The 19,632-nt window shown below is 41.4% G+C and overlaps 1 protein-coding gene across 9 annotated transcripts in view; it reads right to left on the bottom strand.

Annotated features, from left to right (window-relative positions):
- The window catches only part of svild (supervillin d), a 227,065-nt gene that overhangs the window by 124,348 nt on the left and 83,085 nt on the right, over window positions 1-19,632 (bottom strand). For 5 of the 9 annotated variants that reach the window (XM_060848960.1, XM_060848963.1, XM_060848961.1 and 2 more), the window contains exons 2-7: window positions 17,517-18,042; window positions 13,075-13,245; window positions 9,120-9,269; window positions 4,286-4,323; window positions 2,449-2,510; window positions 1,633-1,778 (exon numbers count right to left, since the gene is read on the bottom strand). In XM_060848960.1, coding sequence (XP_060704943.1) covers window positions 1,633-1,778; window positions 2,449-2,510; window positions 4,286-4,323; window positions 9,120-9,269; window positions 13,075-13,245; window positions 17,517-18,042 — 1,093 coding nt within the window. Of the gene's footprint in view, window positions 1-1,632; window positions 1,779-2,448; window positions 2,511-4,285; window positions 4,324-9,119; window positions 9,270-13,074; window positions 13,246-17,516; window positions 18,168-19,632 lie in introns of all 9 variants that reach the window. The other 4 variants (XM_060848965.1, XM_060848964.1, XM_060848968.1 and 1 more) reach the window with 3 other exon arrangements.

Here is a 19,632-nt window from a genome sequence, read left to right as displayed (position 1 = left end):
GCAATGCGTGTAATGTAGATGCATTTTAGGAAGGCATGAGTAAAGTGTCTCACAGAGATTGTTGCACAAGGTTATAGGTCATGGGTATGAGAATGTATGTTGGAAATGTATAGGAAATTGGTTAATGGTCAACAAATAGAGAATAGAAATAAATGGGTTAATGGTTGGATGATGCTAGTGGAGTGCCTCATTGATCATCACTTCGATGTCAGCTATTTATAATGTACATCAATGAGACAGATAAGGACACCAAGTATAACCTATCTGAATTTACTGTCAATATAAAGTGAGGTGGAAAAGTAAAGTCTGAGGAGGGCACAAACACTATCAAATATTGCAAATAAAGATGTGTGTTGCAATGCTTGCGGCAGAGAAATAAGTCATTTAGCCCAACAGTTTCAATCTGGCCACTATCCACCACAGGAATTCCTCATACCCCACTGCATCTAACCCCATGAGCATATCCTTCTATACCTTTCCCCATCTCATTTGCTTATCTTGGTGTTATATTTAGCACCTTATCATGTCTCCATTATGTCATAAATTACATTACTATCAGTGGATAATTTAAGTGCAATAATTGTTATTTAGGTAAATGTAGCAGCTGACTTGTGCATAGCAAGATCTCAGAAAAGTACATGAAAGACAAGTTAACCACTCTTTTGGTAGAGATGATCTGCTGGAATAAGGTTACCTGGTGTGAGGAGGATTTGTTCCTCATTTTTAACCAATCCATTGTTATTTTAAAGTTGATAAGGCCTTAGTTGCTGCCCTTGTCTAATTCGTAGCAAGTTCCATTGCCCTTTCACTTCCTGTGCTCTCTGACATACACTACTTCCTGCCTTTATTTTAAAATTCTGATTGTTGTTTTCAAAGCCCGGCATGGTCTTATGCCTCCCTCTAACAATCTCCTCTATCTCTACAAGCTTCAGGCGGAATCGGCACTCCAATAATTCTGGCCTCATACGTAACCTAAATTTACTTGCTCAATCATTGGTGGCCTCCCACCTAACTTCTCCCGGCTTCTCTAACCCACTTTCCTTCTTTAAGATACTCCTTAAAACCTACCTTTCTGACTAGGCCTCGAATCATCTGACCTAATATTTCCTCATGTGGGTTGGTTTTTTTTATATTAGCAATAAGTGCAATATAAATATTAGTTTCAGTTTCAGTTTTATCTAAAAAGCAGTATCTCTAATAATGTGGCAGTCTCACTGCATGAGGTTGGAGAGGTAGCTTACCTTCTATACTGATAACTGGAATAGGACTTTATCCTATAACCTTCTGTCTAATAGGTGGCAGGTCTATAAAAAAAGCTGCTGTGTACATGGGGCTAACAGTGCAGTAACTTAAATCTGACAGCAACTCATGGCTATTCACAACCTACAGGCTGTATTTTCCACATTACAATGTTGCTAGATGGTTTACACACTAATAGTGGCATGTGTCATTGAGCTCTTACTTTGGCCACAACATCTGGTCTATTGTAAACACTTTAGTGAAGATCACATTGGTAGCATAGAGCTGCAGTTGTCTCTCTCCATCTCACACAATGTGGGAAAGACAAGATGTTCTCAACTCTACAGTAGGCTCGGTAGATTGCCTGCTAAACAATACAGTGCTTTCCCATACCTGTTTGCCACCACCATTTCCTCTGTGGTCACTGGCTGAGTCCGAGAACGGTCATGGGAACGTCGCAGCCTGCGCTCCACAGCTGCATTGCTGCTGCGAGGACGCAACTTTGCAGCAGACTCTGCAGGACACCCTTTCTCCAGTTCCTAATGAAAATATGAAAGAGAGAGTGAGGGGGAGAGAGAGAGAGAGCGCAAAATGAGAAGAAACAGGGTAATTCTACATAACTTGGCTAATTCTGGCTGTGGATTTCCTGCCAAAACATTGCCTCAGTGACAGCTTGCGTAGCTTCTCATTGTGGTTCCTTTCAAGTAAACTTGCAGCTGGGTAAAGCACCCTGACCCATCTCATTTGCAGCTCAGGCCAATGTTTATATTTTAGGAGGTGGCATTGTATCTGACTGACCCGACACTTTCTGGTCTAATCTTTTTGGCATTTCTGACACCAAGCAATGGAATTTTACCAGACAAACTGACTGGTAAATGTCTCTGCTGTATTCAAAGCAACTGACTCAATCAAAATTGACAGGAACAATCACTGAATGGTCCAAAGCAACTTTACAATGTCTGAAATATGCTGCTCTAAAAATCCTTCTGCTATGCACTGAATTCAACCCCTTTTGAAGGTAGTGTTTAACTAAATGCTCATATGTTCTATTTCACAACAATGTTTTCACCTCAACCCCAACTATAGCAGTGAGAAAAAAACTGTAACAAGGATTAAACCTAGCCCACACCCCAACATGAGGTAAAAACAGGGGATAAGATACTAAACTCTCCTTGAATTATCGTGAATATTTTACAAACCAGCACTTACTTTGAACAGTGTCATCTTTGCAGCTACACTCAGCTTTGATTTTGCATCCATCTTGTCATCCTCTGTAAAAAAAAAACAACAGCAGGGTTATTGAAGGGACAGAGACACTGCAACCCTACGTGAAGCATGTTGCTTTAAATGAGAGGAAATAAAAGAAAGAAGATGTCAATTTTGGAGAACTCATTCATTTCTGTATTAAGTTAAGGCTAGATAAAGGGCACAATTTCACAGGGAGTACAGGAGTAAGGTGTAAATGAGCATAAGTTATTGAAGGGGCTGGAAAGGTTGAAAGCATGGTTAGTAAAGCACACAGTGTCCTACACCTTCTTAATGTAGGCTTTGAGTAAAAAAGCAAATGCTGTTGGTATGTTGCCTTGTTGAATTTGTATGAAACCCTATTTTGGCCTCATTTGAAATATTGCAGCCAGTCTGGGGCTCAACACATAAGGGAAGATGTGAAGACATTGAGCAGAATGCTGAGAGGATTCATGGGAATGGTTCCAGGGATTAGCAATTTCAGTTATGAAGATAGATTGAAAACGTTAGGGCTGTTTCCATTGGAAAAAAGGCTGACAGAAGATTCAAAATCAGGAAAGGTCTGGATGATGTAGATAGGGAGAAACTCTTTCCAATCCTAAAACAATCAGAAATGAGAGGGCATAGCTTTAAAATTATTGGGAAAAGAAGCAAACGCAGTATCAGGAAAATGTTTTCATTCAGTGAACGATTAGGGTCTGGAATGCACTGCCCAAGACTGTGGTGGAAGTAGGTTCAATTCAAGTATTAAAAGGGAAATCTTCTGAAAAGATAGAGATCTGCAGAGTTATGGGGAGAGGATGATCAGTGAACTGTTCATTTGGATGGCCAGTGTAGACCTGATAGACCAAATGGCTTCTTTCTGCACTGTTACAACTTGCAACAATTCTGTAATTCATATGTTTTAAGGATGTTTGGCTGTGCTGTGTTAATATCACTGATTTCCTTATTCAACCTTATACACTGATCGAAGTGCAGACTGGAACAGGTGTGCACATGTACTGACCTTTTGAATAAATCTGCGACATGGTACATTATTTAAAGCCTTTTTGAAAATGATTTGCAATTGTTTGCACTGTCAGGAGTTGGCACTATGTGAAAGGGAGAGAGTGCAATGCATTTCTGAAAGCCTGCTTTTAAACATAGCAGACTAATGGTTTTTTTTTGCAACAAGATGAAATTTCACTCTTTTGTTAATGAGAATAACTGAGCCCTTGTGTGTAATAGGTTGAATAGAAAATACCTTCTACAGGTTACTGCAGTAGTTCTGTCCCTGCCTCTAAGTCAGACAGACCTGGGTTCAAGTCCCACCTACTCCAGAGGTCACAGAGTCATAGAGATGTACAGCATGGAAACAGACCCTTCAGTCCAACCCGTCCATGCTGACCAGATATCCCAACCCAATCTAGTCCCACCTGCCAGCACCCAGCCCATATCCCACCAAACCCTTCCTATTGTGTAATATCATCTCTGAACAGATTGATTAGAAGATACCTAAACCTAGTTGCTAATCTGTAGGGAATCACAACATCTCGTTCCTAGTATTAATGCAGTTAACCAGCCTTAAGCTAATGTAGCCTGTTATCTTCTTATTATATAATACTCCTTGACATTAAGCAGTGAAGGTTTTAATGTTTAAACCTTCACTGCTTAATGTCAAGGAGCCCCATAGACCAGCATTACAAGAAGGGGTGGTGCAGACAAATCTAACCAAAAAAGACCCTAGCAGAACTAAACATCTTAAACAACATAATATTTCTATTCGATTAACCATGAGTGAAAATGCAGATATAGTACTCACCATCAGTGTTTGACTTGCTTGCGTTCAGCACTAACTCTCTGTAATATTGAGAAGATATATTGAACATCAGTCACTGGAAGATGTTGAGGAACAAAACAAAACTCATTTTTTCTCCATTGTGACTATCTAAGTTTTAATTACAAAATCTTTACAAACTATACATCAGAAGGTGACTCTGAGCAATAGTACTGTACTCTCACATTGCTGATGGCAACTTCAATAGTGCTTCCAGACGATGCTATCACACACGGCTGACTCAGTATTATACATCAATCTTGTATGTTATAAGCTTTTCACAGACACCAAATGAAAACCACATTTCATATATAAAACAAGATATGATCTAGGTCAGCTGAATCACAATGCAACTGGCCACTGAGCGTCCTGTCTTTCACTAATGCTTATTCACAGATAGGGAGAAAGAGTAGGGATCAGAGATTGCATGTAAAATCTCCCCCTCCTGAGAAATGGAGAGAAAGATGGTGGGAGGGGAAGATGGTCTGATGGGTTGCTGTTGGGGAGATTCCCACCATCTTCCCCTGTCCTGTTCTGTTCTCCCATTAACACAGGGATTCTGTTCTGAGTTGGAAGGCTTGCCGGGCTAATTGAGACCCTTTAGCGGTTTATTGTTCTCTGTGTGGACGAAAATCAGGGTTGCAGGGAGGACAACCAAATTGATCATAGCACCTTGGAATAGGGAACCACATTCGAGAGGACAGAAAAAACAGAAATGTAATTGGGGATAATATAGTCAAGGGAACAGACAGTTCTCTGTGGCCAGGATTGACAATCCCAAAGGCTGCATTGCCTGCCTGGTGCCTGTGTTCAGGATCTTTCATCAGGGCTGCAGAGGAACTTGGAGCGGGAGGGGAAAGGTCCAGTTCTCATGGTCAACGTAGGTAATAACAATACAGGTTCTGCTGAAGGAATATGTGCAGCTAGAGGCTAAATTAGGAGCCAAAATGATAATAATTTCTGGATTACTACCAGAGCCACAAGAAAATTGACACAGGGTCAACCAGATTAAAGAGGTTAAAAATCACACAACACCAGGTTATAGTCCAACAGGTTTACTTGGAAGCACTAGCTTTCGGAGTGCTGCTCCTTCATCAGATGGTTGTGGAGTATAAGATCGTAATACACAGAATTTCTAGCAAAAGTTTACAGTCGGATGCAACTGAGATTCTATATTGAACAATACCTATTTGTTTAGTCTCTCATCTTTTAGAATTTTTGCTATAAAATGTTTGCTATAAAATTGTCAGTGCCCACAAGGGAAGAGGCAATTCTGGGTTTGAGGATATGTAATGAGCCAGCTTAATGATTAGGGAGTGTAAGGTGAAGGAAGCCCTAAGGGGCAGTGACCATAAAATCATAGAACTCAGCCTACAGTTTGAAATGAATCTACTGGAATCAGATGTTAACAGTATTACAAATGAGTAAAGGTAACTACAAAGACATATGAGGGAGGAGCTGGCCAGACTTGTTTGGAATGGGACCCCAGCAGGGAAGACAGTGGAGCAGCAATGGCTGGAAGTTTTGAGAATAATTTGGGAGGCACAGCAGAAATCCATCCCAAGGAAGGAAACACATACTAAGGGGAGGATGAGATAACCATGGGTGACAATGAAATTCAGGGACAGCATTAAAAAAAAGAAAAAGCAAACAATTCGGTGAAAATTAATGGGAAGACAGCAGATTGGGAAGCCTTTAAAAGCCAACAGAGGATAATTAAAACAGAGTAAACATTGGACTGCTGTAAAATGATACTAGAGAAGTAATAAAGGGAACAAACAAATGGTGGAGAAACTGAATAGATACTCTGCATTAGTCTTCACAGTGGAAGACACCAGCAGCATATCAGAACTTCAAGAGAGTCTGGGGCAGAGGTGAGTGTAGTGACAATCACTAAAGAGAAGGTGTTGGGAAAGCTGGAAGTTTGAAGACGGATCAGTAATCTGGAACAAATGCACTGCACCTCAGGGTTCTGAAAGAGATAATTGAGGGGATTGTAGAGGCATTGGTTGTGATCTTTCAGGAATCACTCGAGTCAGGGAGGGTGCCAGAGGACTAGAAAATGATTAATGCAATACCCTGTTTAAGAAGGGAGGGAGGCAGAAGGTAGGATACTATAACCTAGTTGGCCTGACCTCAGTTCTTGATAAGATTTTAGCTTCACAGCGCCAGAGACCCAGGTTCAATTCCCACCTCAGGCGATTGACTGCGTGGAGTTTGCACATTCTCCCTGTGTGCGTGGGTTTCCTCTGGGTGCTCCGGTTTCCTCCTACACTCCAAAGATGTGCAGGTTAGGTGATTTGGCCATGCTAAATTGCCCGTAGTGTTAGATGAAGGGGTAAATGTAGGGGAATGGGTCTGGGTGGTTTGCACTTCGGCAGGTCGGTGTGGACTTGTTGGGTCGAAGGGCCTGTTTCCACACTGTAACTAATCTAATCTAATCATTAGATTACAAAGTACTTGGAATAGGGCTGAATCAACTTGGCTTCATTAAAGAGAGATCATGTTTGACTAGTCTGTTAGACATCTTTGAGGAGGTAACTAGCAGGTCAGACAAAAGATAGCCAGTGAATGTGATCAAGGCATTTGATAAGGTGCTGCACAGGAGGCTGCTAAATTTGATAAGAGCTCATGGTATTACGGGTATGATACTGGAATGGATAGAGGGTTCCTCATTGTCAGAACGCAGAGAATGAGGATAAAGGAGTCTTTTTTCAGGATTTTAGCAGTGAAATCAGAAATCAGAAGCACAAAGAGACTTGGGATTAACAGTTTAGGATTCTTTTTGGGTTAACATACAGGTTCAACTGGCAGTAAGGAAGGCAAATGCAATGTTAGCATTTATTTTCAGAGATCTAGAATGCAAAAGCAGAAATGCACTGCTGAGGCTGTATAAGGCTCTGGTCAGACCACATTTGGAGTATTGCAAGCAGTTTTGGGTCCCGTATCTAAGGAATAATGAGGGGGTCCAGAGGAGGTTTACGAGAACCATTCTGGGGATGAAGGGCTTGTCATTTGAGGAGCAGTTGAGGACTCTGGGTCTGTATTCGATGAAGTTTAGAAGCGTGATGGCAAATCTGGTTGAAACCTACAGAATACAAATACACCTGGATCGCATGGACATGGAGAACATGTTTCTACCAGTAGGAGAGACTTGGACCCAAGAGCACAGTCTCAGAGTGAAGGGGTAACCCTTTAATAACTGAGATGAGGACAAATTTCTTCAGCTAATGGGTGGAATTCCTTACCACAGAAGATTGTGGAGGCCTAGTCATTGAGTACATGAGACACAGATAGGTCAGTTCTTGACTGGAAAGGGGATCAGGGTAGATGCAGGAGAGTAGGGTTGAGAAATAAATCAGCCATGATTGAATGATGGAATAGACTCAACAGGCTGAATGTCCTAATTCTGCTCCTATGTCTTACGATCTTATGGTTTAAGACCGAGTGAGATTTCTTGGCAGGAGGGGGACAGGGTGTCCCATGTGTTTTTACACAATTCACCAAACTTAGAATTAAAAATGGATGATATCATTCATGTTCCATTTTTTGTTGTTGTTGAAAGTTCACTGAAACTTTAACAATCAATAATAATACTGGGCCATTAGATGGCCATTGCTTCAATATTTAGTCGCATTTTAGCCAATATGTCTCAGTCCCATTTACAGGACATTTTTACATATCTCTTAATCTCTACCCTCAACTAAAAGCTATCGATCTCAGTTTTTAAAGTATCCGTGAACCCAAGATTGTTTCTTGAGAACAGGGTTCCACGTTTCCAAGTCCTGTGTATGAAAAATGTGCTTTGATTTTATTCCTGATCGGACTAGTCGTAATTTTAAGAATGAAAGTTCCAGCTTATGGCCACTGCACATTAACCAATAATTCAGGTAAGAATAAGGCATAACTGTGATGCCTTCGCAGTTGAATAGGCTGTCAACATTTCAACAACAAAAGACAGGAGTTGGTTGAATAATGTGTTTTCTTTCTTGATTAATGTTTTGAAAACATAAAGACACCCGCTTGAAATATCAGGTCTGGTATTTGCCAGAGGATTGGTTTAAAATTAGGCCTGATGTATTGCTGTATAAATTCTGTCACATTATTATTTCAGGACTGTCATTTAATGAGTCATTGAGATGGAAGCAAAGTCCTTACAAATTTTTACGGCACAGGTACATTTATTGTTGACAAACAAATGGTGAAAGGTTACTGGCATAGTTGGGAATGTGAGTTATCACAACAGCCATGATCTTATTTAATGACAGTGCAGGTTTGGGGAGGCAAATGGCCGTTTTACTACCATTTTACATTTTTGTAATAGATATCATAAAAAAAACTCTGACACACAGTCGTTCCAACACATAATCATGCTCTCTCGGGTTTGCTCCATTGCAAACAGCTGGATCAATTAGCTCGGTAGCATGTTACAGCAAGATTTGATTCAATCCCTGAATAGCTCAGTGTAGCACTTAGACTCTGAGACTGGAAATTCCCTCATTGTAACATCTTATGCATGCTGACTGTGGTTGTGGTTGGAGACTGGGTTTGATAACTGGGCTCAAAGTCCCTTGAGCAGGGTGGGGAGCAACAATCCCATGTTCCTGATCATAGTCACTGCCCACAAATCAATAAATAACCATCTCTGCATCAAAGTAAGAATGTGGCATGACTGTGATGCCTTGACAACCAGTTCAAATGTTTTCTGCTTCAAATATTATTGAGCATAGGAAGGAAAGCTGGGTTAAAACCTTTATCCACTTCATTGAATAATTGAAGTTTCATGTGTTTAGGAGCCTTGTGCCCAATTGTATCTCACCGTTCAGTCACTGTAAGGGGCTGTGTCTTGAAGCGATCAGATGTTTTGCGATTCACGCCAGTGCCAACATATCGTCTGGGCCTCCGCCGTATCTCTGAGCTAGGTGCTGCTGCTAAGTCAAGGCTCTGTGTTATGCTACCTTCGTCAGCACTAGGAAAGGAGGAGGAGAGAAAGACAGAGAGAGCAAAAGCGAGACAGCATGAATGTGATGGGAAAAGCAATTTACTGAGTGAGGAAAGTAAAAGACAGAAGGAAGCAACGGATTAAACCGTCGAGATTTGCTGCATGGATGAAACGTGAGCCTGGAGAATCATCAACTCAGGGAAAGACTCTCTTTGCTTTGCCCAAAACCTGTTGGTCTGACAGAACAAGGAGCTGGCCGGGACTGAGTGTTGCAGACTGGCACATTTCAAGGTCCAGGATTATGTGCTGAGGGATCCACTAAAGCCTGGGGCAACTGCTGCCACGTCACAGTGAGGAAAGATCACTATCTGGAGTCTTTCTGTCAAAGTTGAATGGGGGTCTGTTCAGTTACTGGACCCTCCTTGTGCCTCAAATGCATGTAAATATAGTCTTGTATGAGTAAGCAATGTGTTTGGTTTGTTGGACAGAGTCAAATTCCAATGTTTTTGTTTCACTGATATGATACTGCACAGAACCAAACTGCATTTGTGACTATGTATATATAATAAAGATATTTTTGGTGAATAAACTATATTTTTGAAATAAAAACAACTTGAACAAAGTACTGCATCCGAGTACCCCTTGCTCTGTCAGTTCAGTATCTATACTGATTCAGCATCAGATGGTAGAATAGAATTTGATGGGGTAAGGGAGTCAAGTCATGTTTGGAAGCAATTGATTGCATTACATAACCCCATCCACACACACAGTGGTGGTTTAGAGGTAATACTACTTTACTTGCAGTCAAGTACCTCAGGCTAATGTTCTGAAGGTAAAGGTTCAAATTCACCCACAGTGATATTTTAATTACAATTTAGAGGGAGGTTGTGATATTGTCACTGGCCCAGTGGTTTGCAACCCAAAGTTAATGTTCTTGAGACATGGCCTCAATTTCCTATCAGGTTAGATGGTGAAATTTGAATTCAATTTAAAAAACATACTAGTCTAAAGGTGACCATATGTTGCTGGTTACATAAATACTTTTGTGGCACATTGGTAGTGTCTCTGCCTCTGAGTGAGAAAAACTGGGTTAATAAATATCTATAAAACTATCTGCCAGTGAGTTCCTCAGCAAAGGGACATCATGTGAAGATTCCTACTCATTTCCTTTTGTCATTTCACTTAAGTTTACCTAAAGCTCTTGTACACAAATTGTGAGGGTGAAGTCAATCACCAATTGTCCCACTGCTCCTTGCTCTTTACACATCGTTCTTCTCAGTTAAATGGCCTAAGGAGGTTTAATGGCTTCGTACCTCATCATTTGGAGATTTTGTCACAATCTATTCCCTTTAATCCTCTTTTTCCAACTGTGTGTGTGTGTGTGTGTGTGTGTGTGTGTGTGTGTGTGTGTGTGTGTGTGTGTGTGTGTGTGTGTGTGTGTGTGTGTAAGGGAAATGATTAATGGGGATGGAGCAGAAAATAGGAAGAGAAAATGAAACTGAAGGGTTAATGAAGGGACCCTAATAGAAACCATGGCAATGTAAAGTATAAGAGTAAACTGGGCTTTTTAATTGAATTAATCCTGCACACTAAGTGTTGATTATAATACATGGGTAATCCAACTTGGTTGGAGCAATCATGTGGAATTTACACCCAAACAAGGTACCCAGAGCAACATTTCAATGTCTTTATGCTTTTTATGTGTCTACTCCCTTCCTACTTCATCTAATCCCATCAACATAATCTTCTATTCCTTTCTCCATCATGGCTTTACCTGAATTCCCTCTAAAGGCATTGAAATGTTTTATTTCCCCCCCCCGCAGTCAACCTGCTCAGAAGTGAGATTACACACCTCTGTAGTAAGTGGGACTTAAGCCCAGGTCTTCTGTCTCAGAGGTAGGGACACTACAACCGAGCCTTTAACATAGGGCAGGGACAGATTGTATTTAGCCCCTTCCTTGTTGATATTTTTAAATCAACCTTTTCTGATATGTAACTTCCCCACCCTATTTGGAACATGTGGGACTTGATCCTGGGCCTACCTGGCTTAAACACAAGGACACTACCATTGTGCCACCAAACCATCTCTGCTGTTCCTGTCAGGTAATTGTTGCAGTGGGAGATTTCACATACTGACCACTTTCTGGCTAAAGACATTTCATTATTGGAATTATTAGTGATTATTTTATAAATCCTGGGGTGCATTTAGAGATGTGGTTGATGAACAAGCTGCCTACCCATGGTTTCAGCAGTGAGGTCTGAGCCACTGTGGAGCCTGAGATTTAGTAGAGTAGCAACTATAAGCTATATCTTCAACTGACTTTCCCTCCTGATAGTTGGCAGAGAAAGTCTGGTGATCTGGAGCATGGGGCCCACTTGTGAACAGGTCTGGGTGATGTTTGTTGTGGTGAAAGAATGTAAATTATTGTGTGATCTGGGCCTTAGGTGACAGCAACCAGTCAGGGACATGTAGTATCATTTACTATGTAGAACCAGACAGCAAACTGACCTTATTTTGGCCATGCATCTTCATGGCATTGGGGAGGGAGGGAATGAGAAAGGGAACTTGCTGCATCATTAATTGGCGTCAGTAAAAGTTCGCCATGTTTCTCTACTTGAGCTTTAGAATGAGAATTAGGATCAAGTCACACTTCTGTCCCTATTAAATCAAGATCCATGAGGTATAAAGCAAAGACTTTGATTGCAAAAATTCCCTGTTAAAAAAGATCACACTGATGCAGTCTTCCCTTACACCAGTCTTCATAACCTATTTATCAAAGCCACTGCAGATCAGTAAAGCCAGTGACTAGGGATTCTAGAATCTGTTATAAGAGCTTGGATCAGCACTTCACCAACTCTCCCAAAAGTCCCAGCGGATTAATGCCTCCTCCAAAAGGAAGCAGAGCCTGGAGCCAACAGCAGTGAGCTCCAGTCAATCAGGGATCTCTGAGTAGAAGTTGGCCAGTAACTGTGTTCACGTTTAAAGATGCGCATGTGCTAGTGTCTTTAACAATTTCAAATGTGTTCCATTGTTACACGTTACTTTGAGCAAATGAAGTTGAGTCCCTAAATATTAGCCACGTTTTTGATACTGTTTTAACAACTTGCAGCAGTTTTAGTAGAAAAGGCAATCTATACAAAACAGGAAAATATACTTCAAACGCGTTTACCTAAGAAGTACCTGTCATTGTCCAATAACAGAGGAAGCACGGCACTCAAAGCAATGAATCAATAAAAAATACTGACAATATACTGACAAAATATTGCTATACTGACAATCACCCCAAAAGGTTGGAGTTCACAATCAAATGCCATAAGCTGAAAATCAAGGTCACATGCCCAACCAAGATGTCTAGAAGTCAATTTTTGAATGTTAATCTGAAATGCAATTAACCATGAGTTTTGCTTATCTACATATTGCTAATAGTTAATATGTTGAACAACACTGCGCAATTGCATTCTGCCTCTGTAACAGACAAGGTACGATGTAATGCAGTTATAAGCCAGACATGGCAATACTTGCTGGCTGTAAGCTTGCTATGTTACCTAAATTGGCAACAGAAGTTAGGCTGCAAACTGGGATTTAGTTACTCAATTATTGTGCTCAGGAATTTATCCTCAGTGATTACATACTTAGAAAAACACATAACTCCTCGATCATTATTAATTGTGGCGGTGTGTTGAAAGACTCGAAGGGTGAACTAAGCAATGTTCTACATGGCTTCTAATGCTGACCAAACAAACCAGCAAAGCTCCTTGCGATTAATGCTTGCAATTGAAATGTAGCAATGGGTAAGTCAAAGGGACCAGCACAGCAAACCTCGGCACCTACACTTTCTGCTCACTGCAACTGCTGCTTTTCTCCAGGAAACTGCTGCGGAGACAACCCACAGAGACTCGTGTGTCCACTGTTCCCACCACAGGATGCTGTGTGCCATTGCTGCTGATAAAGGAGACCTTCCGGACTGCCTGTAACTTGTGAACCGATGCCTGGGGATTGCAGCTACCAGAGGAAAAAGATTCCTGTCAGAGTTATACTGGGACCCTGCTGGGGAGTTGCAAAATACATTTAGCACAGAAACAGGCATTTTAGAGCGATAGGACTTTGCAAACATTCATGCTCCACATGAACTCTCACCCAAACCACCTAACTCAATCACAACACCAGGTTATAGTCCAAAAGGTTTAATTGGAAGCACTAGCGTTCGGAGCACCGCTCCTTCATCAGGCAGTGCTCCGAAAGCTAGTGCTTCCAATTAAATCTGTTGCACTATAACCTGGCATTGTGTGATTTTTAACTTTGTCCACCCCAGTCCAACGCTGGCATCTCCACGTCGTAACTCAATCAACACAGTTCTTCTGCTCCCTGTGTTTATTGAGATTAACCTTCAATATATCAGTGTTTTTTGCCTCAGTCCTTCTTGTAATATACTCCACATCCTAATTACCTGTCTAAGTCAATTCAATTTCACCTAATTTCCCTTTGGGATTTGTTAGTTATTTTCTTATATTGGTTATTATATTTGTATATCTTATACATTGACTTCCTTAGACCAAATCTTCACAAAACAACATATTTAGTGGATCATAACACTTGAAATATTGAGGTAGGAAGGGGCAGGGGTGAAGGGAAATCAGGCATGGTTCTCATCGCTTGGTCACAATCCATTGCTCCCTGCTGGGAATTGCAGCCCAATAGGCCTCCTGCTGAGAATTGCATCTCAGTGCTCTCTGCTGGGAACTGTAACCAGAAGATCTCTGCTGTGAATTGTAAATTCCATGCTCTCTGCTGGGAATTATATCCCAGTACATTCTGCTGCCAATTGCAAACCCCATGCACTCTGCTGGGAATTCTATCCCAGTGCTTTTTGCTGGGAACAGTAAACTTCATGGTCTCGACTGGATACTGTAATTCTCTCTGCTGGGGATTAGACCTAAGTGCGCTCCACTGGAAACTACATCCCACTGCTCCCTGCAGGAAATTGTAACCCAGTGCTCTCTGCTGGAAATTGTAACCCAGTGCTCCCTGTTGGGAATTGTAACCCAGTGCTTCCTGCTGGGAATTATAACTCAGTGCTCCCTGATGGGAATTATAACTCAGCGCTCCCTGCTGAAAATTGTAATTCAATGGCTCTGCTGGGAATTCGAACCCAGTGCCTCTGCTGGGAATTGTAATCCAGTGCTCCCTGCTCGGAATTGTAACCCAGTGATCCCTGCTCGGGATTGTAACTTAGTGCTCCCTGCTCGGAATTGTAACCCAGTGCTCCCTGCTCAGAATTATAACCTAGTGCTCCCTGCTCGGAATTGTAACCCAGTGCTCCCTACTCAGAATTGTAACCCAGTGCTCCCTGCTCGGAATTGTAACCCAGTGCTCCCTGCTCAGAATTATAACCTAGCGCTCCCTGCTCAGAATTGTAACCCAGTGATCCCTGCTCGGAATTGTAACCTAGTGCTCCCTGCTCGGAATTGTAACCCAGTGATCCCTGCTCGGAATTGTAACCCAGTGATCCCTGCTCGGAATTGTAACCCAGTGCTCCCGGCTGTGAAGTGGAACTCAATGCCTCTGTGAGGAATTGTAAACCAGTGCTCGCTGCTGAAAATTGTAACTCAGCGTCTCTGCTGGGAATTGTAGCTCAATGCTTCTGCTGGGAATTGTAACCCAGTGCTCCCTGATGGGAATTGTAATCCAGTTCTCCCTGCTGAGCATTATAATTCAGTGCCTCTGGGAATTGTAGCCCAATGTGTCTGCTGGGAATTGTAACCCTATTCTCCCTCCTGGGAATTAGAACCCAGTGCTCCCTGCTGGGAATTGTAATCCAGTGCTTCTGCTGGGAATGGTAAACGAACTTTATTTTTAGGGTTATCAAACAAATAAAGAAAGAACTAAAGTAAGAAGTCTGGGAAAATTGGGCAAATGTTAGATTAGATTACTTACAGTGAGGAAACAGGCCCTTCAGCCCAACAAGTCCACACCGAACCGCCGAAGCGCAACCCACCCAGACCCCTTCCGTACATTTACCCCTTCACTTAACACTACGGGCAACTAAGCAAGGCCTATGCACCTAACCTGCACATCATTGGACTGTGGGAGGAAACTGGAGCACCCGGAGGAAACCCATGCAGACACGGGGAGAATGTGCAAACTCCACACAGACAGTTGCCTGAGGCGGGAATTGAACCCGGGTCTCTGGCGCTGTGAGGCAGCAGTGCTAACCACTAGGTATAGATGGTGAATTTATTGTTAGCCATGCCAGTCAGAAACACTGCAGATCCCCCTTAGTCACTGCTCTGTAGAACTCTTCAAGTTGACCATAGTCAATATTTTGATGAGGAATTTGTCGTTTACCAAAATATTAAAGTGAAAAAGGTATTACAGGTGATGGAATGTAACAGGAAAAGCTTCCAACCTGGCAACTTTGAGATCAGTATCTGCTTTCTGTACCTTGTGTCCTCAAACCCAGATTCACTTTTTTTTTAGAAAGTATCATTTATTTGGACAATCAACTTTTCAGTAAATGAACTCATGTGGAGCTAGTTCGCTAACGATTGCTTGATGCCAGGGTAATATATCATTTTCCATTGTCTGACAGTGATAAACTGCATCAGGCCCCACACAAAACAAATGGGATTTGTTATGTAGACACAAATAAACAACCTGAGCCCAATGGTTTGTTTCACAACTGTCTGTACCAACCCTCCTTCCCTTTTCAATGTTTTTCATCCCAGAGTTTTCGAAATGGAGCGTGAATGCCAAGGCTAAGTTTCCACACAGTTCTCTCCCCCACCTCATTGAGTTCTGAATTAGAAGGAGAAATATAAAACCATTGGGGCATTAATCACCTGTGGCACCTGCCCAACAGCTCAAACTGCACAGACATTACACATAGCTGGAAGAACGTCGTTGTGAAGTATTAACCCAGCACTGGTAGAAATGAAAAATTAACATTCCAATAAATTATATCACCTGTCCTTTATGGTTAAACTCCAAGTGATGCAGTTTGCATTTACAAATAGAAAACAAAGCTGCATGATATTAAATGTTGTAGCACGACTAAAAATGTTACCATGATTAATGTATATAGATTTACATCACACCGGGTTTATATTCCTTTGATTGATGTCTATATTCTATAAGTCTTGCTGAATGTAACAGGCGTTTAGTTAACCATATGATAGAAAGCTTTATTTTTGTCTTTGGGCACATTGTCACATAAATTACAAGTGTTAACAGAAAGTTCTGTTTGAGATACAGGGAAAGACAGCATGAGAGGCAGGAGAATGAGAACTTAAAGTAGAAACAGAACAAGACAAAGAGGAGAGTGCAAAAGAAAAACAGTAGAAGGAGAAGGACATAGAGTCAAAGAGAAAAAAAGAAAGGAAAGAGAGCACAAAACAAAATGAGGGACAGGGTCAAAGGCTAAAGAGAAAGAAAGAAGTACAAGAAAAGCAGGGGCAGGAAAGTCAGGGAGAGACAGAGACAGGCAGTGTTAAACTAAGAGAGGAATATATAGAAGAAAAGAGAAGCAGAGGCAGAGATATGGAGGGGAAGACAGAAAGTGAGAAAAATAGATTCGATAAGAACTGGGAGGCAGAAAGAATAAGGGAAATAAAGACAGACAGAGATTAAGAGAGGGAGAGAGGAGGAGAAACAGTGAGAGCAAAGAGATAAACAGAACAAAAGTCACTCATCTCATTTACCAGAGTGGCATGGAACATTTGAAATTTATCAAAAGTTCCCAATGACATATGTTATTTTTATTGAAGCATTCTTTGGGAATGAGAGCATCAATGGAAATTTACTTCCCTGATGTAATTGCCCAGTTGAGATGGAAATAATCTGTTTGAACAATTGGACTCCATGTAGCAACAGCACTTCATCAATGGTGTGAGGAATATTGTTGAAGGATTTTAACCCAGAAACAACAAAGGATTCAAGGCAAGGTGGTCTGTTGACTTGATGATGATGACACTGTGACAGGGGGACTATGCAATCTAGGCAATCCTTTACAACCTCCCGTTCTCCTCAGTGTTGCTTAACTGTCTCAGTATAACATGGTGAACAAGCCACCAGTTCAGTAATCTCCAGTATTCAACTAATGGAGCTAACAGTATACTGAATTAGAATGGCATATTCTTTTTCAGATATGGAGTAAGAAGGAACTACAAAGACCACATGATAACATTCTCCAAGAACTTTAATCTGTTCTGTGACACATGATTCCTTTGCATCAGCTTCAAAAACTGCTCGTGTTAATTAAAAGCACAAATACTAACCTTGCTCGTGGAGGTAGTCCAGTGATTTGGGTCTCAAGGATAGAGGATCGCTGTGGGAGAGGCAAAGATTTCTCCAAGCCATCCATCACCTTTTCTTTCCTGCAGACATCTATCCTGTGAAAGTGAGAATCACCAAGCTTATACCCTGATTTCCATCCCTCGTTCCTAGTGTTTAAACTTTGGACATAGAAAGAACTCTTCTTTTCCATGGTGCTCTCTTTGGTTTTATGTAAAACAATTTCTTTTGGCAGATCCTTTACTCTCCACAATTTGAAAGGTACATGCAGAGTCGACTTGCTTACAAGGCTCTCCAGTGCTTCAGATCTTTTTGGAAGAGAACATTGATTTTCCAAAGGTTCATTTTCCTTTTCCTTTCTCAAGCTTTTGGAACTGACGCTGGTTTTTTCTCCGAGGTTGTTAATTTTGTCGGCTAACTCTCGGTGTCGCTCAGCCTTGTACCTGGCAATGCGTTCTGCCCTGGTCTCTGTCAGCACATTCTCTTCTGGTTCCATAATATTTGTGCCATCTGTTGGAAAGGGCAGAGAGGTTTGGTAGGAAGTGATGTTCTAGTGGGCTCTGAGAGCTATGTCAGTCAGCAGCCTCACTGGTATATGGGAGATTGACACTCTGAAGATCCCTCTCCTCTCACTGCTAATGAGAAACAGATAGAAAATTTTAATAATCAGCTCAGAGTGAGGAAGAAAAAGTAACCTTGGAGATAAAGGCTAATGATGATAAAGGTAAACAGAGGAAAACTAAAAGCAAGCGTACAGTCGCATGCAGGATTTTATCTTTCCCAAAGTACGGAGCACATTTGCCCACTCTGACTTATCTGCTTATCGCGTGGACATCGTTTTTTTAATCATGAGTTTCCATGTTTTGTTATTTTATTTCTCTGTATCGAAGTTAAAAGAATGCCATTCTGGGGAATAGAATTGTGATCCCTGTCGGTCTAATATTGTCAATAAGCACTGTTTGCAGTTCCAATATTGGACTAATCAAACAGAACACATTTGTTTGTCTGGCACAGTGCTTACCATACTGACGGATATGCCAACACTGCCAGTGTAATATTTAGGGGTAATCTTTTGGGTCAGCTGCAAGGGACAATTTAAAATGTGGTGTAAAACACCTTGTATTGTGTTTGCTGAACCTGGTGCATCTTCTGATACATACATGATATTCATTGGTCCTGATTGTGAACAAGAAGTCTCCAGCAGGGTAAAAAACTGAAATGTCTATGGTAATCATTTTTTGCATTAAAGCTTTCATCAGCATTTTGAAATATAGAACATTGAATATTACAGCACAGTAAAGGCCCTTCAGCTCTCGATGTTGGGCCGACCTGTGAAACCAACCTGAAGCCTTTCTGACCTATATTATTCCATTCTCATCCATATCCTACTGACCATTTCAATGTCCTTAAAGTCACCAAATCTACCACTGTTGCAGGAAGTACTTTCCACGCCGCTACTAGAGTAAAGAAACTACCTCTAACATCTGTCCCATATCTATCACCCCTCAATTTAAAGCCATGTCTCCTTGTGCTGGCCATCACCATCCAAGGAAAAAGGCTCTCACTGTCCAACCTATCTAACCCTCTGATTATCTTGTTATCTTATATATTCTAGAGGTTTGCTTATTTAACTCCAATGTTTCAAGATCTGATGACTTGGACTTAAACCGGCAGATATACATAAGGATTAATTCACTGAGGTGACTGAAGAGACCAAAAGGCCACTGTCCTCCCAACCTGCACAGTGTAAAATGAATGGTCAACGATTGGGGTACAATGAGAGAGAAAGCATGAGTCAGTAGCAAATGAGAATGACACGAGTCTTTGTACATGTTAATTTTCTCACAATCTCATGTGTCTTAATGTTTATGGGGTGATAGGGTGAGGCTAAAATCTGTCGAAGACTTCAGCAAGATGCAAGAGGTGGTGCTAATCTCCACATTACCACCTTATTAGCGTTTCATAGCTCAAACTTCCACCCAGCGACCACCAAATGAATGGTCTGATTGGTATAGGGTGGAGGAACACCACTAGCAAAAGGACTATTGGGAGCTGTCCCAGAATTTGGAAGGACCATGGATCAGGATGGATAAGGTGTGC

This window comes from Hemiscyllium ocellatum, chromosome 32 (assembly GCF_020745735.1).
Source record: "Hemiscyllium ocellatum isolate sHemOce1 chromosome 32, sHemOce1.pat.X.cur, whole genome shotgun sequence".
Classification (NCBI taxonomy): Eukaryota; Metazoa; Chordata; class Chondrichthyes; order Orectolobiformes; family Hemiscylliidae; genus Hemiscyllium; species Hemiscyllium ocellatum.
The sequence above is the reverse complement of the archived record's forward strand: the minus strand, read 5'-3'. Positions and strand labels throughout refer to the sequence as shown.